At 42.2% G+C, this 24,325-nt stretch overlaps 2 protein-coding genes across 4 annotated transcripts in view; both read left to right on the forward strand.

The window, feature by feature from the left end:
* Nucleotides 1-17,050, forward strand: part of HKDC1 (hexokinase domain containing 1) — a 41,003-nt gene extending 23,953 nt beyond the window's left edge. Inside the window, exons 10-18 of the mRNA XM_077894798.1 lie at nt 397-701; nt 1,164-1,309; nt 1,405-1,524; nt 5,596-5,691; nt 5,848-5,947; nt 7,332-7,515; nt 9,870-10,025; nt 14,391-14,624; nt 16,099-17,050. Coding sequence (XP_077750924.1) covers nt 397-701; nt 1,164-1,309; nt 1,405-1,524; nt 5,596-5,691; nt 5,848-5,947; nt 7,332-7,515; nt 9,870-10,025; nt 14,391-14,624; nt 16,099-16,246 — 1,489 coding nt within the window. The 3' untranslated portion in view covers nt 16,247-17,050. The remainder of the gene's footprint in view (nt 1-396; nt 702-1,163; nt 1,310-1,404; nt 1,525-5,595; nt 5,692-5,847; nt 5,948-7,331; nt 7,516-9,869; nt 10,026-14,390; nt 14,625-16,098) is intronic.
* Nucleotides 17,051-18,386: 1,336 nt separating this feature from the next.
* Nucleotides 18,387-24,325, forward strand: part of HK1 (hexokinase 1) — a 120,317-nt gene continuing 114,378 nt past the window's right edge. The window contains exon 1 of one of the 3 annotated variants that reach the window (XM_077894801.1): nt 18,387-18,523. The gene's annotated coding sequence lies outside the window, so the exon portion shown is untranslated. The remainder of the gene's footprint in view (nt 18,524-24,325) is intronic. The other 2 variants (XM_077894803.1, XM_077894802.1) reach the window with 2 other exon arrangements.

Here is a 24,325-nt window from a genome sequence, read left to right on the forward strand (position 1 = left end):
AAGGACGGAGTGCGAGAGCCCCTCTGGCTAATAGAGGTGGTATTTGAAGCCAGGGAGGTACACACTGGAAAGAGCTGGAGAAAGGACCCTTCCCCTTTGGATGCAGACGATGCTCAGCCAATACATTATGAATGGACATGCCCTACTGAGTGAAATATTAGTGATCAAATAGCTACCTCTTTGAGCCTCCAAGAGTCCTTTCTGCTACCCTCACTGCCCTAGTCCCTACCCTCAGTCACCCCCCTGCCCTCCCACCATCCAGCAACCAGAGGGGTGAACCCAGCCCAGCAAGGTTCCCCAGAACCCCCATCCCACTGTTACCCCTGTGTCTGTTTCCGTTAGCCAGGCCTGGGCCTTTATGACTGTTACCTATTTTGCCATTGCCCCTGCCTTCAGATATCCCAAACGCCTGCACAAGGTGGTAAGGAGGCTGGTTCCGAACTGCGACGTCCGCTTCCTCTTGTCAGAGAGCGGCAGCACCAAGGGAGCTGCCATGGTGACAGCGGTGGCCTCCCGGGTGCAGGCCCAAAGAAAGCAGATTGACAAGGTGCTGGCTTTGTTCCAACTGACTCGAGAGCAGCTTATGGATGTGCAGGGCAAGATGCGGAGGGAGTTCGAGTATGGACTAAAAAGGGACACCCACCTGATGGCCACAGTCAAGATGCTGCCCACCTATGTCTGCGGGATGCCAGATGGCACAGGTGGGCCGTACACAGAGCTCCCACCAAGACACCTCCAATCAGTTAGGGTTTTAGTTTTAAAAGCCCTGGATTCATGTCTATAATGGAGGGAGGGGGCGTGGGGTAGAAGATGAATTCTATTCATCTTGGTTGATCCCAGTCAATAGAAGAATACCTAAGTGATGTCACCCGTGTGTGTCTGTGTGGTTGAGAACATGGCATGTACCTCACACTATTGGCAGACAGAAGACCCGGGTTTGTACCCTGGAGCTGCCATCTGGATACTTGGACTTGTCTGCTTGTCTCCTGTCTACTTCCCTGCCTCTCTTCTCCTGGGGCTTGGCTCTTGCTTTCTGCCCCTGACATTTCTGAGCCTTGATTCTTCTCCCAACCCTCTGTGCTCCTCTTTCCTATCAATGCTTCCATATGAGTCCCTGTTCTGTGCATGCTGGTGGAATGCAGCTCCCACTTTCTTCACCACAGAGAAAGGAAAGTTCCTTGCCCTGGATCTGGGGGGAACCAACTTCCGGGTCCTCCTGGTAAAGATCAGAAGTGGACGGAGGTCGGTGCGAATGTACAACAAGATCTTTGCCATCCCCTTGGAGATCATGCAGGGCACCGGTGAGGAGGTACATGCTGGGCTGGGGAGTTCTGTGCCTGGGGGAGCCAGCCTGCCGCCCTGTATCACTGCTGGCCAGGTATAACTACCACTGTTTCCCCGCAGCTATTTGACCACATAGTGCAGTGCATCGCTGACTTCCTGGACTACATGGGCCTCAAGGGAGTCCAACTGCCTTTGGGCTTCACATTCTCATTTCCCTGCAGGCAGACGAGCATTGACAAGGTAAGACAGCCCAGCAGGCTTCCAGAAGGCCTGATGCACTTCCTTCCTCCAGCAGAGGAATCTCATGGTACCTCTGGGTCACTGTTTATTTCCTTATTTACGGGTCTCAGGTTCAGGGCAGTTGGGAAAATGTAATCAAGAATTTGAACCATTTAATATTATCTATTTATTATGTTCCATTTTCATTGCTATTTTTTGGATTCACAAAAGATTTCGAGCAGTATATAATAAAGGGACACATGCACAAGAGTCCTGTTAAACGAGAGATTCAATCATGTTATGGAGACATATAAAGAGGTAACACCAGAAAAGCCAGTTAAAACTCTTAGGCAGCAGTAATGCCTGTGTCTTCCCATGGGGCCAGTGTAAACAGGGAAACACAATAGGTGGCAGGCTGTTACTCTTGAGAGAAAGCTTACCGGTGAGTCAGAAGGAATCAGACAACAAATATATCACATGAACAAATGAACACTTACTTAGTTGACATTGAAGACCATCATGGATAATAATTTGAATAAACCCTTCATAATAATTTAGAAACACATATCACAAAGTCTTCCTTGGAATTCTTGGATAAAAAGACCATTCACCAGCTTGTGGAGAATGGAGCACACACACTCTCTCTGACAATCAGGTTTACAGGGCAGGAACAGAACATCATTAAAAGCAAAACACCACTTTTTAAAAATATATTTTATTTATTTTTAGAGAGAGAGTGAGAGTGAGAGAGCGAGAGCAAGAGAGAGCATGAGCAGGGGGAGTGGCAGGCAGAGGGAGAGGGGTTTTCCGGCTGAGCAGGGAGCCCGATGCAGGGCTCGATCCCAGGACCCTGTGATCATGACCTGAGCCGAAGGCGGATGCTTCACCAACTGAGCCACCCAAGGGCCCCCAGAACACCACTTTTTAATTTATAGGGAAAACTATGGTCAACACAATAAGTCAACCAGAGAGCTAACGATAATAAGAACGGCACCAAAGATTTGTTAAGATTTCTTCTAATCCACTTGATGTCCCCATGATGTACATACTATTTTTGTTTTGTTTTATTTTTAACCATTTTTAAAATTATGGTAAAATAGAAAGAACATAAAATTGGCTATTACTTTAACCATTTTTAAGTGTACAGTTCTATGACACTAAGTACACTCTCATCATCATGAAACCATAACCACTATCCATCTTCCAAGCATTTTATCTTCCCAAACTGAAACTCTATACCCATGAATAGTAACTTGCATTTGCCTGTCTCCCTACCCCTGATATCCCCCCAACATCTACTTTCCAGCTCTATGAATTTTACTATTTTGGGTTTCCCTATCTAACTGAAATCATACAGTATTTGTCCGTTTGTGACTGGCTTATTCCACTTAGCATAATGTCCTTAAGATTCGTCCATATTGTAACACGTGTCAGAATTTCCTTCCTTTTAAAGACTGAATAATAGCTCATTGTAAGTGTGTACACTATTTTTAATCGCCACATTGTAGTTAAGAAAAACAGAGGCACAGAGAAGTTAAGTTAGTTGTCCACGATGCCACATCTATAAATAGTATTGGAGGGTTCTAGTGTAGGACACAGGCCTGAGAGCGCAGGCTCTTTCACTTTGCCCTTGGGGAGACCAGGACCCAGAACCTGTGTCATTGAACCATTTTGGCTAAAATACACAGTACACCTACATATATAATTAAAACAAAAAAATCAATAAATAATATTCTTATTATATGTAACACACTCTTTTCTATCCCATTTCATTTTTCCTATGAGAAAATTGAGCCACGTGAGTCTCATCTGATGGGTTGGTACAGAACTGGAACAGATTTCTTCAGGGCTCTGAGAACACCATGGATACATACATGGCAGCAGTCCTTCCCCACCCTAATTATTCAGAGAATGGGGAGAGAGGGGATCACAAGTCTGGTAATACGGCTAGCTCTCTTAAAATTAAATGTGTCAGAATGCTAAGAGCCAGAAGATCCATTTCTCAAGATTCCATTTCTCAAACATGTGCCAAGCCGTAGTGAAAAAAAATGTTCACTATGGCAGCCCTTTTTAATAATGAAACATTAAAAATCATTCACATGGCAGCGGAGGATGACTAAAGAAACTCTGGCATAGAAATCATGTGGAATTAATTACTTGATTTGCGTTTACCAGGCACATGCTTGCTCGGTGCTGGACACTATTCCAAGTGCTTCACAGATTGCCTAGTTGACTGGGAGGCCACAGAGTGAGCACAGTAGTTAAGAGCATGGGTTCGAAGCACACTGAATCTTGGCTTCTCCACTTACTCACTTGGTGATCGTGGACAAATTATTTAACAGCTCTGGACCTTGGTCTCCTCATTTGAAAAATGAGGATAAAAATAGTACTTATATTTCATAGGTATTTTTTATTTCTATGCAATTATATTTGAGGACTATTCTGCTCAGGGGAAGATTGTGGCAGATCCATATTAACTGACCTGGAAAGGTCTAGAAAATGTTATTAAGTGGGGAAACCAAATCACAGTCATCTACACACTGTGTAAATTTATTTATTTAAAAATATATGTAAATGGAGAGACAAAGGTCTGGAGGGAATCATATTAGCCTGATAGTAGAGGTTACCTCTCAAGTTGGGGGAATGGGAAGTTAAAAGGCACTTGGCCCTTATCAGTAACAGTTTAATTTTTTATAAGGGCTACACATTATATGAGTGCTGCCATTAAAAATTAATACACCATTCGGGAAGGCAGCCACATACAGCTGTCCACTGTCCCCAGTGATCAATGAGCACCAAGGCACAGCTGCTCTTCCTGACCCAGGACACTGGGTCTCTAGGCCTCTCCCAGAAGTTCTGACAGGTTTATGGATACACAGTTGAGAGGGATGGGGAGACAAGTGGACAGCTGGGAGCAAAGCCACTGAGGGCTAGGGAGAAAAAAGACTTTTAAAAAATATGATTTTTGTGTAATTGCAACTAAGAAGAAAGACTTTTCAACTAGGGGTGAATCTCTAGTGTTCTACATCTATCCACCAGGGAAAGAACAAGGGACCTGAACTTCCCAAGGACTTTGGAGAGAAAGAGGCAGACCAGGGCTGAGGGCCTCAGGGTGAGATGGCCATCTAGCCCACAGGGGTGGGGGCACTGCTGCCGGAGCCGCTAGCCCCCCTTCCTACCTATCCCAGGAGCTCTCCTGGCCTACATGCACCAGCTTGACCTGCCCTCCCCCCACCCCAGCTCTAGACTGTGGAGTCTGAGACTGGATTAACTCCTCCATCTGGCCAATAGTGTCATCTTGGTCTTTCTTTTAAAAATGAAAAATACTTTTTCTTGATATTATAAAAATTATACATGCTAACTTTAGGAAAACTAGAAAATATGGGCACACAAAAAGAAAAGACCAGAAGGCACCCTTAATCTTGTACCTAGAGAGGACCACTGCCAACTTCTTGGTGTGGGCATTGTTCCAGACCTTTTTCTAGATATGAGTGTGTATATGTGCATGTACATGCATGCGTGTTTTTAAAAGAATAATAGTGTAATTCGCCATCTACATTTGTTTAATATATGTTCACTTTACAGTGTATGGTGAACATCTTTCTCTAATATTCAATGTTCTCTTACAGCATGATTTTTTATGACTGTTTAAAATTACCTATATCAATACACAAGATAATAGATCTATGATATTGGAACGACAGGATGCCTCTAGTTTTTCACTGTGGAACCATGCTTTGATGAACATTTTGTAGCTCTTATGTTTAATCACATCTTAATCTGTCCTTGGCTGAATTAGACATAGATTGACTGTGATCCAGGCCTTTGTTCTGTGCAGTCATGGCCAGGGAACACAAGCTGACCCTTGATGAATATGAATTGCTATAGTTATTCCACTCAGCAACAGACCTCGTCTGGGCATCATGCTCTGTGATACCTCTGGGCCCAGTGTTAAGGCTGCAGAGATGGAGCAGTCGAAAGCACATGCATTTGACTAGCTACCGACACAGACTTTGCATCTATTTGATGATGAGGTTGGGTAGTGGTCCTGGCAAATTATTGCTCAAATGAATTTCTCCTTCTTTCTTGCAGGGAACACTCATTGAGTGGACCAAAGGCTTCAAGGCCACTGATTGTGAAGGGGAAGACGTGGTGGACATGCTCAGGGAAGCCATCAAGAGGAGAAATGTATGTTATGGTGTTGAGGCTCATGCCTGACCTAGCCCCTTCTCCCAGGCCCCTTTGCTCTGACATCCTGTGCCCAGCCCCATGACTCTGGCCTCCATGCACCTTGGGTTGATATGCCCCTCCTGAGCCTATTTGGCATGGCTGCTTCCTTTGCAGGAGTTTGACTTAGACATAGTTGCAGTTGTGAATGATACAGTGGGGACCATGATGACCTGTGGCCATGAAGATCCTAATTGTGAGATAGGCCTGATTGCAGGTAAGAGGTCAGGCATGTCCTATTAGCCTGCTCTCATCTGATCTTTTGGTGGTTTCCTTTTAACATAGTGCAGGACTGGGGTTGGGTGGGGCATTTTTCCATTACACAGAGGCTCTAAAGCCAGCTTTATCCAAGACAGAGATGAAGTTAAGATTAGGATTTCAGGTCTCCTAATTTCTAAATGTTTACTTAATATCTTTCTCCTTAAGGGTCCTAAGCCAATGTTGTCCTTTTGTTGAGGAAGGAGAATGACATAGAAAGAGGAGATTTCCAAATTAGGGGCAGATTATCCAGGGTAGAAAGAGACCACTGTTGGCTTGGGTCTGATTTTCATGCAGCTCCAGTGTATACCTCCTCTGTTAGCAGACCTCTTCTGGCCATGGGTCCACATGATGGGGAAGAGTTGGAAAGAACCTAGAAGAGAAGGGAGTGGCCTGACACATGATTTGGCCATTTGAGGGGGCTTTGGGAGAAGTCTGGCAGTGATTAAGGGCAAGAGTGGATTTCAGGGAGTTGACTCTCTCATTGATGAGGGGATGGATGGGATTTGAACAGGTAAAGATGGAGACAATAGGCATTCCAAGTGACCGGCACAAGTTAGTAATGACAGAACCTGGAAAAATTGTTCTAGCTGTCTGTCTAGGCTTCCTGAAGGTGAGCAGTGGGTAGAACAAGGAGATGGGGATATAGTGAGATGCCTCCAATGCCAGCTAAGAAGTTTCATCTCACTGTAAGTCTTACCCATTTTATGACTATGGACAGGTTACTTTGTCTAGATTTGAGTTTCCTCATCTGTGGGAGAGGTCAGGCGAGAATTAGGAAGGCAAAGGGGTGAGACTTGCTTGACTGAATATAATAGGTGTCTGCACTGCTGTACCAAGGATAGTTCTGAGACAAGGTCAGGGCAAAGGACAAAGTAGGTGGCCTATGGATGCCAATGTTTACTTCTCTCAAGGCTGGATAATTCCTCATGATCCCTTTTAGCTCGGGCTGCTGTGACTACTTGGGAGCTCACTTTGTGTACCTATGGCCTAACAGTAAATGATGAGGATGATGATGTGATGGTGATGTAATGCGATGGTGGTGAGGAGGAGGAGAATGGTGTTTTCTCAGGCACCATTTGCTAGGTGGAGGGATCTTGTGAACATCATATCATTGTTTTCTTTTTAACAAATCTCTAAGGCAGGTATTATTGCCTTTTTACAGATGAAGAAATTGGACTTCTAAAGATGAGATACTTGTCTCTATAGTCACCTAGTTAAAGCTGGAATTCACAGCCAGTCGTATCTAACTCCAAGCCTAAGTTCCTCTCCAGCACTACTCTGCCTCTTTAGGACCTGTTGATATCTTTTGAAGACTAAAGTCCTTTTATGATTCCTATTAGGAACAGGCAGCAACATGTGCTATATGGAAGAGATGAGGAACATCGAACTGGTGGAAGGGGACGAAGGGAAGATGTGCATTAACACCGAGTGGGGAGGATTTGGAGATAATGGCTGCATAGATGACATCCGGACCCAATATGATGAGAAGGTGGATGAGGGGTCCTTGAACCCCGGCAAACAGAGGTGAGGAGGGTGGATGTGTATATTAATGTAGATGGTGCAGTGTATGACTTTATCAGACCGGGGGCAGGGGATACTATATTTGCCTCAAAGATGCTATAGCTTTGTATTTTTATTACAACTCTTCATCAGAGGTCAGTGAAGTGTCTTATTGGAACAAAAGCAAAATATAGGACAAGTTTCCAGCAAGGAGAAAGAAGGGGTGCTTTTTTCTGATTACCATAAGGTACCATAAAATCTACTGGTGGCTTTGGAAGTGATTCAGAGACTGTCCCAAAGTCCATTCACTGTGGGCCAAGTGTCACAGAACAGGGGCACACTGACTTAGTGAGTCCTCTCATGATGGGCTTCTGCTAGATCCAGTTTAGAAGTCAAGATCCTCAGCCTTTCCAAAGCTAGCTACCAGGGGGTGGGGAACTGGCAGCAGGTGATGGTTGGGAGTACTGGTTCTCAATCATGATGTCATATCCCACCATGGGTCACAATCACTTGGGAGGTAGATTCCAATGACTAGCCATATTAAAAATACTGAAAACAATGAATTATTCTTCTTTTAAAAAATTGAGTACATTTTCACTTGTGTTCTCATCTAGCTTCTTGAGTAAAAGAGAAAGGGATAGCATGCTAGGAATTGATAATGAAACCAGGCCCATCTGTGACAGCAGGTGTTGTCAAACTTTTTCTATAAAGGACTAGATTATAAATGTTTTAGTCTCAGGTATATGGACTTTGTCACAATGAAACTCAATGTCTCAATACATAAAATAAGATGAAAACATAGATTTATCATGATGATGACATCCCAGTGCAGAAGTTAAACAGATAGGAAATGTAAGGAGATATGTGGGCCACAGATGCTTGATAACTGAACCTGAGTACCCTGTTCAGGAAGATACTCGGGCAAGGCCAGACCAGCCTTAATGGTCCTTGGTCTTCCTTTGGCACTAGTCTTTTTTTTTTTTTTTTTTAAGATTTTATTTATTTATTCATGAGAGACAGAGAGAGAGAGAGAGACAGAGAGAGAGAGAGAGAGAGGCGCAGAGACACACAGGCAGAGGGAGAAGCAGGTTCCATGCAGGGAACCTGATGTGGGACTCGATCCTGAGTCTCCAGGATCTGGGTTGCCCTGGCACTAGTCTTTGTGGATGGCAGGAAGGTGAGTTGTGGGAAGCCCAGCTGAACCAGGGGTTGCTCCAAAAAGAAGGGACCTCATCTCTGAATCCCAAGTTGGGACATTCAAGTAATCATGGCTCTTCTCCAGGGGCAAGTGTCTTCTGACTTACTTTTGTATCTGAATCCACTGGAAGCTCACATTTTTAGAGTGAGAGTTTAATGGGGGCAGCCCATTTTTTTTTTAATTTTTATTTATTTATGATAGTCACACATAGAGAGAGAGAGAGAGAGGTAGAGACATAGGCAGAGGGAGAAGCAGGCTCCATGCCCCGGGAGCCCGACGTGGGATTCAATCCCGGGTCTCCAGGATCGCGCCCTGGGCCAAAGGCAGGCGCCAAACCGCAGCGCCACACAGGGATCCCGGGGGGAGCCCATTTGAATCTGCTTTGCTGTCACCATTGCCTGAGTGTTGGTTCCTTAGACTGAGGAGGTCCTGAGCAGTGAAGCAAATACAAGTCTAGTACACAAGTCTCAGGCACAGCTTCCACTTGACCCTGAAGGCAGTGGCAGTCCAACTTGTCACAGTTACTAACACTGTCACACAGGCCTGTGCAGAGTGCCTGTGTAACCTGTTGGTTACAAAGTCCCTTTTCCTCTTGTTCCTTTCCTCATGGAGCTCATAGCCAGGTAGAAAGGGTGGCTTGGCTTCCTTCCAACATTTTTAAAGAACCCCTGGTGTGTGCAGTGTAAGTATATTATTTCATGGAGCAGAATCTCAAATGGAACAGATTTCTTCAAATACAAAGCCAAGGAGAATCTAGTCAACGAGATTTATAACACAAAGACAAGGAGAATTGGCTTTGGGACCTAGAAAGGGACTTGATTTCACTTAGTGCCTGCTGTGTACCAGATGCTGGCCTCCCAATATTTTTGTGGGGTCAGGATTTTGCTCCCTGTTTTATAGATGATGGCTTACAATGTTTGTTCCTGCAGCTAGTATGGGGCATTTCTGGGACCTGGCTTCTTCCTGGTCAACAGGGCTCCAAAGACTGGCTTTCTCACTTCATGTAGACCTCTGCATTGCATTTCTCTAGGTCTACTGCCCACTCTGAACCACTCCAAACCAGGCTGTTGTTGGATGCCAGTGGCATACCTTCCATACCCAGACTCATGGTCCTTTGGTAAGCCACTCACCAGTGTTGATTTTCCTGCTGTTACCGATCTTATCCCTGTTCTCCAAACAGATATGAGAAGATGACCAGCGGGATGTATCTGGGGGAAATTGTGCGGCAGATCCTGATTGACCTGACCAAGCAGGGTCTTCTCTTCCGTGGGCAGATTTCAGAGCGTCTCCGGACCAGGGGCATCTTTGAAACCAAATTCCTGTCTCAGATTGAAAGGTGATGTGTGATCAAGTACACCAGCTCAGTGTGGGAGGCCCTGATTGGGATGTGCTGCTGTAAAGTGGGAGTCCAGCAGCAGACTTGAGATTTAGAAATAAAACCAGTAAAGGACCTGACTGGGTAAGGGGTTTCCTCCTAGAGCTGCTCTGTTTCTCTAGCTGCATCAGGACCACAGCACACAGCCAAAGGGCCAGCTGTGTTCCTGGGCCCTCAGGTGCCTAAAGTGTTACACAGCAGTTAGCTGAGGCTAAAAAATGATCCTTCTTTGTTCCTAAAAAGATGATGTGTCTGTAATATGAAAGAAAACTCTCTTAAAAAATAACCCATAAGCTCAGGATTAAATATATTTGTTTCGATTTTTGTATATTCCCTTTCAAGTTTTTTTTTTTTTTTTTTTAATTTATTTATGATAGGCAGACAGCGAGAGAGAGAGAGGCAGAGAGAGAAGCAGGCTCCATGCACCGGGAGCCCGATGTGGGATTTGATCCCGGGTCTCCAGGATCGTGCCCTGGGCCAAAGGCAGGCGCTAAACCACTGCGCCACCCAGGGATCCCTCTTTCAAGTTTTTAAATGTGTGTAAACATATTTTCATAATTGCAATCATACCACACATATCATTCTGTATATTGTTTATTTAGTGTTTGTACATAATTTTCAGTTACAATTCTGAGGTTTTTTTTTTTTCTTAAGCATATATAGTAGAGGGAATGGTAAAATGAATCTAACGTTTGCATCACCACCTTCAACAATGGTCAACTTGTGGCCAAACTTGGTCCGTCAATATACTCCTGCTTTCCCCACCCCCAAATTGGATTAATTTGAAACAAATCTCACATTTTGTGTCAGTGTATCTATAAATATTTTAAGTTGTATTGCTAAAGTATTATTTCTTTAAAAAAAATAACCTTCTACTCCTGAAACCAATATTATTACACTATATGTTAACTAGAATTTAAATAAAAATTTGAAAAAAAACAAAAAAATCCTTAAAAACAATAAAAAATGAACATATTTTCATCACCACACCTAAAATAGTTAATGATAAACCTTAATCTCAAAATATCCTGCCAGTGTTTCTATTTTCCAGATTGCCTAAAAATATGGTTTTTACAGTTCATTTGTTTGTAACAATATCCAAACAAGGTCCATTCCACGCATTTGGTGATATGTCTTTTAAAAATCTCTTTTAATGTATAGACTTTTCCTCTTGTTTCCCTTTGGGATACATTTGATGAAGAAACTGTCATTTTATCCTAGAAGTTTCCTGTGTTCTAGATTTTGCTGGTTATAGCATTTAGCATTTTCCTCTCCCTTGTATTTCTTGCAAACTCATAGGAAGACCCAGATGCCTGGTTAGATTCAGTGTTGAAGTTTGGACAAGAATATTTCACAGGTGGCATTGAACTGTCTGTTTGTCTTTTATGATGTTAGCAGTCATTGATGCTCATTGCCTCCATCTGTGATTGTAAAACAATGCCAGGTTAATGCTAACACTCCTGCATTTTTTAGCTGGAATACTTCTAGAAAGATAAACTTACCCATCTCGACTCTTTGGTAGAATTATCATTTTAAATGGCTGTGTAATGTTACATTATATTGCTATACTGTAATTTGCTAAACTTTCCCTTTAGTATAAGATGTCTAGCTTATAATTTATGAATTTCTGCAATTCTCAGTAACACCATAATTATTTTTTTGTGTTTTCCTTTGCATCTCACAAATTATTTCCTTAGAAGTAGAAGCATTTGGTTAAAAGAAGCATTTCCCTATGGACACGCTTTTAAAAAGATAGTTCCAGTTTCCATCACCACAAATGTGTCAGTTTCACTGCTTTTCCTACCAGCACTGGTTCCTATCAGAGACTTTGTATTTGGAATTTCTGTCAATTTGCATTCATTCATTTAATTTTACTGGTCTCTATGGCTTGATGCCAGGAGACAAAAGGAGACTTTGAGACAAAAGGAAAACTCTTTAAAACTGAAAGCAGTGTACTTAATGAGAGAAATCAGATGGACTTTTGCAGAGTAGATCTTGCTGTCTAAGGAGATGGTGGTAGATTCAGTAGCAGCAGCAGCAGCAATTTTGTGTTTTTGAAGAGTTGATAAGCAAATATCCAGCATCCTTTTTTTTCTTTTTTTGTCTGGCTTCAACCCATTGGATTCAAAAGTGTAATTTAATAATCATCACCTTTGATGACCAGAGGGATCCTCTTTTGCTGTGGGAGCAAAGCAAATGGTTTCTCCCTCATGTATGAGAGATGAGCAGATTGACCATGTCTGCCTTGCTTTTTTTCCCCCCTGAATACAAAGGAGGATGTTTTTGGACAAGAGAAAGTTAGCAGAACCTATATGCCTCCAGAAGTCTTTACTTCTGCCACACAAAAGATATCTGCTTTGATATCCTGTTTCTAGGTATCTTATTTATTTTTAAACTTTATGAAATAAAAAGAAAATCACATCCAATGTAGTGCCAGTTGGGAATGGTAGGTGCTATGCTTACTGTGTCCCATTTCAAAGCACATTGTCCAATGGATTCAATAGGGATTGCCGGGGGAATCCTGGATTTACAGTCTCCGAGCTTGAGTTTAAGATGGCTTATGCTGTGTGACCTGAGGCAAGTTGCTTTACCTCTCTGGACAACAATTTCTTTCCTTATAGAAGATAAATGGTCTACTGCTTAACCCTAGGGATCAGCCCCAGGGCCAACTAAGGCAATGTATGTGTAAGAACTAGGTAAATTGTGACAGGATAGACTGTGGAAGGAATTTCAGGTTTTATTATCTTACACACTGAAAAAAAATCCACTTTTTTTTCATCCTATACAAATATTACTCATTCATAAGCAAAAGGAAGAGGCACCTGGCTGGCTCAGTCAAAGAGCATGTGACTCTTGATCTCCGGGTCATGAGTTTGAGCCCCATGTTGGGTGTAGAGATGAATTAAATTAAAACAAAACAAAACAAAACAAGCAAAAAGAAGAAAGTAGGAACTACTGGTAATCCTACCAGTATCTGAATAGATTTCCTTCTGCTCTGATTTTTTTTTTTAACAAAGACAAACATTCAAAAATAAAAACCAATAGAACTCCAATAAAAAAATACACCCCCCCAAAACAAAAATAAAAACCAAGATGATATGATGCATAGTATTTTATAATCTATTTTTTCACTTACTACATAATGGATATTTGCCATAGCATTAAATAATCTCATGCAAACTCATCTTAGGGTCTATAAAGGATTCTATTATCTGACTACACCACTGTTTACTTACTTGACGAATCCTCTATCTAGCCAACAGGTTATTTCTCAGTTTTTCTCCCTCCCCCCTTTTTTTTTTTTAAGATTTTATTTATTCATGAGAGACACACAGAGAGAGGCAGAGACACAGGCAGAGGGAGAAGCAGGCTCCCCGCAGGAAGCCCAATGTGGGACTTGATCCCTGTACCCGGGATCATGCCTTGGGCCAAAGGCAGATGCCCAACCGCTAAGCCACAGAGGCATCCCACAGTTTTTCTCCCTGATAACATTCTTTTTTTTTTTTTCTTTTTTTCCTGATAACATTCTTCTTCCGTAAGTATTCCCTGAGACAGCCAGGGTTATAATTTTACATTGTTTCACTTAGGAGTCAGAGCCTGAGAGTTCACCATGAGATGAGTGTCTAGACTTGAGGCCAGCCTGTACCCATGACTGGTGCTCCTCTGCCATGTGCTCATGTGCTTGTGGTTCCAGGGGCTGGTTCCTGCTCACTAAGGGGCTGATTGTATATTGTTATATTCACTTCCCCATTGAGTGCACACAGCCCTATGCTGGCTACTGTTGAGAATACAGCCTTACTCTCAAAGAGCATGTAGTCTAGCTGGGAAGAGAAAGCAGAAAATCAGAAGAAGCTAAATAGAAGGAAAGTTGGCTTCTAGTTGAATGGGACCAGAGTAGGGAGAGCTGGCCTGCTCAGTGGGAGAGGTGGAGGTACTTGGTGTAAGAAGGTGTATGCTTGGGTCCCTGCTCTCTGCTGTCTGTGGGTAAGTCTCTAGCACTCTGAACCTCAGATTCCTCTCCTGAAAATGCACACCTGATGTGTTGGTTGCTGAATCTAATAATAGTTTCTAGTGAGATAATAGATTTGTACATGCCTAACACTAACGGTCCTCATACTTTCCTTTTTACAGATGGTGGGACTTCTGGGGGTGTGTGTCAGGCTTTCTTGAGTCCTGGCTTCTTTGGCATTCTGCTCTAACTCAACTATTGCCTGGATCATCTTTTCCTCCTTCCTCCTAAGGCTTCTGAGGATAGGGGGTACTGTGAGCCATGCTGAGCAGGTTCCAGGGCCCCAGGTTCTGATGTCCCGCTCTGCTTGCCTGCAGCGATCGGCTAGCCCTCCTCCAGGTCAGGAGTATCCTGCAACAGCTTGGCCTAGACAGCACATGTGAGGACAGCATTGTGGTGAAGGAGGTGTGCGGAGCTGTGTCCCGGCGGGCGGCCCAGCTCTACGGCGCAGGCCTGGCAGCTGTCGTGGAGAAGAAGAGGGAAGACCAGGGGCTTGAATACCTGAAGATCACTGTGGGAGTGGATGGCACCCTGTACAAGCTGCACCCACAGTGAGTGCCCCAGAGAGGTGGGAATGGGAGGGCTCCAAAGCCAAATATGGATCCCATTGAATCTAACAGATAAGATGTGAGCCCTTGGGGCTCTGTTTCTGAGTGGTCAGCATGTAGGAGTGTTGGCCGTCCTCTCTGAAAGCCATGTTTCTCTAGGCAGTAATAATCTCTGCCTCACAGGGCAATGAATACAAGTGATTATTAGTTATGTATTCCCACCTGACCTCACGGGGAAGTAATGCAAACTGAATATTTTGCACAGCACAGAGCATTTGTCAAGTATGAACTGGTTATAACTTTCTTAGCTCAGAGTCAGTAGACAGAAGGATTAATGTGACTTTGAATTCTGGCTCCACCACTTAGAAGCTGTGAGACCTAGGGCTAGTTTCTTACCTTCTTTGAGCCTTAGTTCGAAATCTATAAAATGATGACAAAGATCTTACCTACCTCAGAAGTTGTCATGAGGACTCAGTTAAACAGTATCTATAGAGTGCATGGCACATCACAAAAAAGTCAATGATTAAAGCTATTGTTATTTTTTGAAAGCTATTATTTTTATTTAATATTTAACATTTTGTTTTGGTGAAGAGGAAAAATATTAACAAGCTTATAAAAATTTCAGTCATACTGAAACATATACATGAACATCCTGTTATTGTAATCCTTAATCGTTAGCTCTTCTTGTGCAGATGACTATCCAAAAGAATGGACTGTGTCTTTTCTTTTTTTTTTTTTTTTTAAGATTTATTTATTTATTTATGATAGACATAGAGAGAGACAGAGAGGCGCAGAGACACAGGAGGAGGGAGAAGCAGGCTCCATGCTGGGAGCCCAATGTGGTACTCCATCCCGGGACCCCAGGATCATGCCCTGGGCCAAAGGCAAGCGCCAAACCACTGAGCCACCCAGGGATCCCCGACTGTGTCTTTTCTTGTTTATCCCTTTGGAATAACTTATTTTTGATGTGGTTCCTATAAGCTTCTTCTTAAACCAAGACTTGACCAAGGCACAAAAGCCACATGATCATTTCTTTTTTGTTTTTAAAAAGATTTTATTTATTTAAGAGTGAGTGAGAGAGCAAGCCAGTAGGGGGATGAACCAAGGGGGAGAGAGAGGGACAAACAGACTCTGTATTGAGTGCAGAGCCTGATGGGGGCTTGATCTCATGACCTTGAGACCATGACCTGAGCCAACTGAGCCACCCAGGGATTCACTAATAATTGTTTTTAAGCTGTTATTTATTACACTTTGACTGTATGTATATTATGTATGTAAAACACCTAGTATAGTCTCTGGCATTTGTAGTTGCTCAATAAAAGGTACAATTAAAACAGCTATTTAGGAAGCAGTTTAGGAAGCTCTTCTAGAGTCTTAAGAAGCAAGCCGGAAGGAGCAAACAAGATTAGAATCATTCAGAAATATGTTAGTCCCATATGTAAGTGGTGATGATGCTTCTCTCTCTCTCTCTTTATAGCTTTTCTCGGATATTGCAGGAAACCGTGAAAGAACTAGCACCTCGATGTGATGTGACGCTCATGCTGTCAGAAGATGGGAGTGGAAAGGGAGCCGCTCTGATCACTGCTGTGGCCAAGAGGTTACAGCAGGCACAGAAGGAGAACTAGGAACTCCCTCGGGGTTGGGCCGGACGTGCCTTGGATACCGACCAGCCTTTCCTCCGGCTGATGAGTTGGTCAGGGACCAACAGGCAAGCTTCTAGCTGACTTCACATTCTGAATGGCCGAAAGAGAACCCCGTGTTCTTGGGTACTCTTAGCATTTTGTTACTCAATGTTGTTTTCAGGGGCATTAAATGACATCTCTGGTTGGCATATTTGGGCCAAAGATGGGCTAATTTGTAAAATCAAAGCAATTGGACCCAAGAGATTCTGCTTTTAGCAAATTGTTCGGTTGAGGCCTGGGCTGTTCATTCTCTATGGCTTTTGGTCCTGTGGCTGTTGGACTTGGAAACATATACACAATCTGCCCACATGGCCTGGCTGGCTGAGCTCCCCACTGGGATGCTTTAGCCATTGCTTGTAGTAGGTTGGGTCCTCTCTTGTGACTCCACATTTGAGAAAGATAGAGACTCATGTAATAAACTGGAGATCTACTCTAACTTGTCCATACCACATCACCCTGACTTAGAACATGAAAAGACAACAAAGACTTTGGACTATCGGCCCCAAGATGAAGAAGGGTTGTTTGTCAGGCAGCCCTGCAAGAATCTTTTCATGCTTAAAGTGAGTTATGTAAGCACCTGTGAGATTTTGTTTTTCAGTATGTGTGTGTGATGGGGAGGGGTGCTGTTTGGGGCACCTGCTTTCATTTTACACGTGGTTCGTGTGGCTGCTGTGGATAGTTGTTTTAAGGACTGTTAGGTATACGAAATCCAGTAATTGAATAAAAAAATATTTGATTTCCTAAGAATCTTTGTATGAGGTATCGATATTTCATTTGGGAGGCTTGCTTGCTGACTTCATGCTCTGCTAGTGGATTAAGGGACACAGAAGTTTCTGAGGGATCACTCTAGCCAAAGTTCTTTCCAACAGCAAGGGGAAATATATGGAGTATCTTCTCTAATACCTTACCAGTTTATCCAAATCTCATTTGAACAAATGCTCTCCATGACTAGGCATTTACCTCATGATCCTATAGCTCTTGCTTTTGAACAGCTAAAGTTGACTGGAGGTCCTTTTGACTTCCCAGCTGACTTCTATGTCACTGGAACTCAGCCCTCCTGGCATGCCCATTAGCCTGCCTTCTACCCCTCCAGAACTAAGTGGAATTGGGCTGTCCCTGACCATTTCCCCGGTGAATGTCCTCTCTTTTTCTCTATCCACCCATCCCATTAACCCAAACCACCTGTGACTTCCTACCTTGTCACAGAGTTTACCTGTGTTTCTCCTCTGGCCTAATAGACTGAAAGCCCTTTGTTAAATGCATTTTTGTGTTGCTCCAGTGAACCCAGGACTATGCTGTTTCTTATTAAACACTTACTGGATGGAGGCATGATTGAAAAATGAAGTGTTCCAAGAAATTTTCTTTGGAAAAAAGTAGAGGCCATTATCATGGGCTACAGAGTGAAAAGAATAATATCCCAGATCACCCAGATTGATTTTATTTTGATTTATGTACTTAATTCCTTGTGATAATTGTCACCATTTGTTGAAGCAGGATGTTTAGACAGACAGAATGGAGGAGGCTCAGGGAGCGTAAGAGAGGGGCTGGCTGGGGCTGGGGGCAGATGAAGAGCTGAGGTTCCCTAGGAAATAGTTTTTTGTACATTCCGTAAGCATGTAGAGAGATACTGTTGTGGATGGGTCATAGATTTAGCAAAATGATTTTTTTTTTTTAATTTTAAGGTTATACATCTCTGGGGAGATGTTGTATGGATTTATTAAATTTATCTTTTTTATATTGAAGTTATATTTCTTCAGGGAAATATTTCCCCTTATCAGATTTTGTCTTAGTCCCAAACCTTATTGTCCTTATCTCTCCTCAGGAAGACATGCCCAGCCCCCAGTCCCTGTTCCTCCTGGTTCTGCTGGAAGTCTCTCTCTTTGCCCTTCTGCCTGGATGGGTGATTTGGCCCAGAGATGCAGGCAGTCGTGCCACCACATTGTCCCACACCTGGTCTTTTACCACATGTTTGGCAGGTTTGAGGAGTTCACCCAGCTCTGATCTTTTACAAGAAAAAGAACCTCCAAGGTATCTAAGCAACCTTGCACATTCTGACTAATTGATAGCATCATAGAATCTTTGAATCAGAACGGAACTGCAGAGGGAGCACACATCCATCTTGCTGTCTTTGGACAGGCCAGCCCCTGAAACACCAGGGGCCATGAAAGGCTAACTTCTCTTCATAGTTTACTAGGCAACACCAGCAATCACACCGACAAGGTAAACTGTCCTCCTCTGGACCTCAGACTTTTCCCCTTAGGAAGGGCATCTTAGTCGATATTTTCTACCCTGTGGTTAGTTTCTCTCAGTCACCTCTTAGTTAAAAAGAGCTGATAGATTTAAGAACTAGATTTTCCCCATGACTCTGACTCTCCAGAACACATGACCTCATTCCCATTTGTCTGTCTTCAGAAATCTTGTTTTCTTCTCATTAGCTGGAATGGATGCTCTATGAGAATAAGGACTTGGATCTTATCTTTCCTGTTTTCCCCAGAGGCTACCCCAGTGGCTGGCATTGAATAGCCATTAGATAATTCTCTAAATGGATGAATGAATGAATCCTCAAACAAGTATGTGAATGAATTTATTACTCTCCTTTGAGTCTTTTCATTTTTTAGCTTTCCCCAATGGGACCTGAGCCTTATACACATTAGACATTCTATAAATGATTGCTCAGTGAATGCCAAGCTCTGTTCTAGGTGCTGAGGATCCAAAGGAATAGAAGATACCACTCCTGCTTTATTAGAATTCACATGCTAACAAGGAAGGAAAGACACATAAATACCTGCAATACAATATGGTGAACAAGAACAAGAGGAGAACATAATTCCTTTTTTTTTTTTTTTTTAAATTTTTATTTATTTATGATAGTCACAGAGAGAGAGAGAGGCAGAGACACAGGCAGAGGGAGAAGCAGGTTCCATGCACCGGGAGCCTGACGTGGGATTCGATCCCGGGTCTCCAGGATCGCGCCCTGGGCCAAAGGCAGGCGCCAAACCGCTGCGCCACCCAGGGATCCCCTTTTTTTTTTTTTTTTAAATTTTTATTTATTTAGAGAACATAATTCCTGACCATCCTTTAGGTCAGGAACTCTTGTGTGGGAGTGTGAGTGTGTGCATGTGTATACATGCACATATATGTACACATGCACCATAAACCCCTTTGGTAATCGTGCAGAACCTATAGATTCTTTCTTATAATGCTGCTTTTTAAAAGAGATGTATTTATTTATTTATTTATTTATTTATTTATTTATTTATTAGAGAGAAAGAGAGAGAGAGAGAGACCATGCATGGTGGAAGGGTGGGCAGAGGGAGAGGGAGAGAGAATCTTGAGCAGACGCCATGCTGAGTGTGGAGCCTGATGTGGGGCTCAGTCTCACGACCCCAAGATCATGACCTGAGCCAAAACTGAAGTCAGCCGCCCAGCCAACTCTGCCACCCAGGTGCCCCTCATGATGCTTCTAAATGCCTAAAAATACATAGGAGTACAAAGGAAATCAATGGTATTGAATTACAATTATTAAAGTGGTGATTAACATGTGTACTTATTTTTTTAATGCACTGTAATGAGATGCACCAGGAACCTAATAACAATTGTAATTCTGAAATCCTGATGAGTGTAAACAGTATTTTGAGACACTTGCAATAATATAACACAGATATGAAGATGTCCATGGTTTCTCCTGAAAACAAAATCCCAGGTGCTGCTGCCACTACTATGGTTTGTTGCCCACATTCAAAATGGAAGGAAATGCTAAATTTCAATTAGAGGTGATTGAAAATAAGTCCCAAAGAAGTTCATGGACTCCCCACATTGGGAGTCTCCCCCTCAGGGTCTAGGTTAATAACGATCGAAATGTCCTACTATGTGTGGCACTTAATTAGGGCTAGCATCTTAGATGGCAGAGAGACAGTATGGTTTGGATTCAGAAGAATCAGGCATGCTATTCCATCTTTCTGAACTTCAATTCCCTCACGTAAGAATGGAGGATAGTATAACAGCCTAACAAGGTTATGCAAACTGCACAACCTAAATATGTGGACACAGGGATAAGCTATGAGCCACTTGTACATGTGTGAGTAGTTGTATTATGATTGTTGCTACTGTTAGGCAGCCTGTCTTATTTTTAATTTTAATTTTTTAAAAAGATTTTATTTATTTATTCATGAGAGAGACAGAGAGAGGCAGAGACACAGGCAGAGGGAGAAGCAGGCTCTTTGCAGGAAGCCTGATGGTGGACTTGATCCCAGGACTCCAGGATCATGCCCTGAGCCCAAGACAGACGCTCAACCACTGAGCCACTAAGGTGTCCCAGGGGGCCTGTCTTATTGATATGATCACCTTGAACATCAACCTGCAAGTCCTCCCAAGCCGACTGTGCAGACATGTGGGTGGGTGAAGAATGGCAACTGGGGGAAATGCATTTCTCACAATCCCTTCCTTCCACCTCCACTATCTTGATGTATTCTCTCTCTCTTGCTGTTTCACAGTTGAAACTCCTTGTGGACCATGTTTTATCAGAGGAAGGGTGGGACTCGGGCCACGTCAGGGACTACAGAGGGATCTGGTATCTCCTTTCTGGGGTGAACTAAGAGGGACAGTTAGGATTAGGAGAAGAGTTGACTTCCTTTCTGACTTCCTTTCTTCCCAGCCAGGGAAGGCATGATGCTGGGGAGAAAATGAAGCTAAAAATCTTCCAGTTTTTATTATATATATATATATATATGAAAGAAAGATAGTGAGAAGGTAGGAGAAGGTAGGCTATTGATAATTTAGGAAGTCAGAATAGTTTGGGGATTGACCTAAAATATAAGGATGCATGAACAGCACAGGGGCTCTTCCAGGGGGTGCCATTCACATCACTGTCCATGGCGCGGTTCCTCCTGAGTCACCTCTGTGACAGCTCTCATGGTCTAGAGTGGCCTTTCATAGAGTCGACCGGGCTGGAGTCATTCTTTCCTTTAATACTCAGATAAAAACGATTCAGTTCCCCATCCCACATACTGCAGAGAGGGCTCTCTCCTGCACTAAAATGTCAACATTCCTGAATGGAAGGCTTATATCTTCCAGTTACACCTCTTATTCCTGCCTCCGGTTTGCTTCCACTCATCTTAGTTGATGTCACAATTCCTGCAGCTACTGCCTTTCTCTGTGTCTCTGTCTCTGTTTTGTCTGATTACAGAACTGTCCCTTCCTATTGGATTCCCCAAATACCATGAACTCCAGTGTCTAGAGCAGACTGACTTAAAGGCTTGAGGATTATGGAGAATAGGAAATAACTTAAATATGAATATTAGATATTAAAGTTCTAGGACTGTCTCCACCCTAGAGAATTTTTCACTGGCTGTCATTCTCCATAGGCTCTGCTGACGACATGAGTTATGGATTCTCCCCAATTCCTCTGCAGGCTTCTTTCTCATATCCTTCTCTTCTCTGAATGCTGGACTCTTTACATAAAATGAACATTTCCTCTTGTTCTGTTTCATAGAGCTAATCACTCTTCTATAGTCTCAACCCACCCCTAGGCCCACCCAAGGGAGCTCATCTCTCCCAGCCAAAAAAGTTCCCCTTGAGGTATTTGAATTAAAAAAGGGATTTTCTCTCTAAAAGGAATTACTCTGTTCTCTGACAGTCAAGCTACAGCAAGCTTTTTTCCTTGACATCCAGCAAACTGCCCATATTTCAAGTGATAACATCATTACCATAATGAAGATAATAAATGTATCTATCACCACCAAAAGTTTCCTTGTGACCCTTCATAATACTTCCTGTCTGTCCTGCTCCTCTTTCCCTATACTCAGTTAAGTACTGAGCTGCTTTCTGTTTCTATATAATTTAGTTTGCATTTTTTAGAATTTTATGTAAGTGGAAGCATATAGTTGGTATACTTTTAAAATCTGGCTTTCTTCCCTCAGTATACTTGAGACTCATTCATTCATGTTGATGCAAGTATCCAGTTCATTCCTTTTATTGCTGACTATTTGATTGTATGGATATACCACAGTTTGTTTATCCATTCATCTGTTCATGAGTATTAGGGTTGTTTCCCGTTTGGGGCTATTAGAAATAAGGCAGCTATGAACATTGTATACACATCTTTGTATGGATATATACCTTCATTTCTCTTGGGTAAATACCAAGGAATGGAATAGCTAGGTCATTGGATTACATTTTTAGGCAGAAGCCAAACTATTTTCCAAAGTAGTTGAACCATTTTATACTTTTCCAAAGCAGTATATGAAAATTTGAGTTTTTCTACATTTTTGTCAACACTTGGATTGGTTGGTCTTTTTAATTTTAGACATTCTAATAGGTATACAGTAATATATAATTGTGTTTTTAATTTGTATTTCCATGATATTTAACATTTCTTCATATATTTATGGGCCACATGTTTTTTGTTTTTTATGAACTGTTTTATTCATGGCTTTTGCCTATTTTTAAATTGAGCTATTTTTTCCTTTTTATTGATTTGTAGGATTTCTTTATATATCATGGATCTAGTCCTTTGTCAGTTTTAGGCAATCCAAATATATTCTCATCTTTTCCTTTTCTTTAAGGTTTTGACAAATACAGTTCTTAATTTAATATTGTCAAAATTCTTAATCTTTTTTAAAAAGTTAGCATTTTGCAGCACACCTGGGTGGCTCAGTCAGTTAAGCATCCAACTCTTGATTTCAGCTCAGGTCATGATCTCAATGCCATATGCTCAGTCTGCTTGTTCCTGCTCCTATCCCTGCTCTCTCTCTCTCTTAAATAAATTAAAATTTTTTAAAAAAAGTTAACATTTTTTGTTTCTTAACCAATCTTTCCTTACCTTCAAGCTCAGAAGGATTTCAACAGTACTGTCTTCTAAAAACATTTAAAGGGACGCCTGGGTGGCTCAGTGGTTGAGCATCTGCGTTCAGCTCAGGGCGTGTTCCCGGAGTTCTGGGATCGAGTCTCACATTGGGCTCCCTGCGGGGAGCCTGCTTCTCCCTCTGTCTATGTCTCTGTCTCTCTGTGTCTCTCATGAATAAATAAATAAAATCTTTAAAAAAATAAAAACATTTAAAGCTTTGCTTTTGAGGAGTGCATGACTGGCTCAGTTGGTGGAGCATGTGACTCTTGATCTCAGGGTTGTGGGTTTGAGCCCCATATTGGGCATAGGTATTATTTAAAAAATATAAAATGATAAATTTTGCTTTTGACGTTTCTTCTTAATCCAAGTGGAGATGACTTTTATGTATGGATAAGTTATAAACCAATTTTATTTTCCCTTCATTTAGGTAACTAGTTTTATAAACTCTGTTTCTTAAATAGTCTCTCCTTCACCACTGACATGACATACCAGCTTGTTAAATTCCACAAAAACCAAAATTCAAAAAATTCTTTTGGCAATTGTATTGATGTTACATTGTGTTTGTAGATCAATTTGGGGAGAATGTTCTCTTTAAGATATTAATTCTTCCGGGCAGTCCCGGGTGGCCCAGCGGTTTAGCGCCGCCTTCAGCCCAGGGCCTGATCCTGGAGACCTGGGTTCAAGTCCCATATCGGGCTCCCTGCATGGAGCCTGCTTCTCCCTCTGACTGTGTCTTTTCCTCTCTGTGTCTCTTGTGAATAAATAAATAAAATCTTTTAAAAAATTTTTAAGATATTAATTCTTCCTAGTCATTAACATGGATTGTCTCTCCATTGAGATTTATGTCATCTTTAATGTTTTCCAAAAAGCTTTGTAATTTCCTACACAGGTCTTACACTCTTTTGTTCTTAGATTTATTCTTAAGTAGTTTATAGTTTTGTGATACAGTTTTGTATTAAAACTCTAGAATAAAAAAAAACTTTAGTTCCTAATTGGTTGCTGATACAAAGAAATGCAATTGACTTTTATTATTAATCTTATATCCAATCACCTCACTAGACTTTTCTGTTACTTTTATTAATCTTGTTGGTTTGAAAAAGCCTGAAATCTATAGAAAACTGGCAAGAATGTTACAATGAACTTCCATTTATCCTTCACCTAAACCCATTAATTGATAT

This window comes from Canis aureus, chromosome 4 (assembly GCF_053574225.1).
Source record: "Canis aureus isolate CA01 chromosome 4, VMU_Caureus_v.1.0, whole genome shotgun sequence".
NCBI lineage: Eukaryota > Metazoa > Chordata > Mammalia > Carnivora > Canidae > Canis > Canis aureus.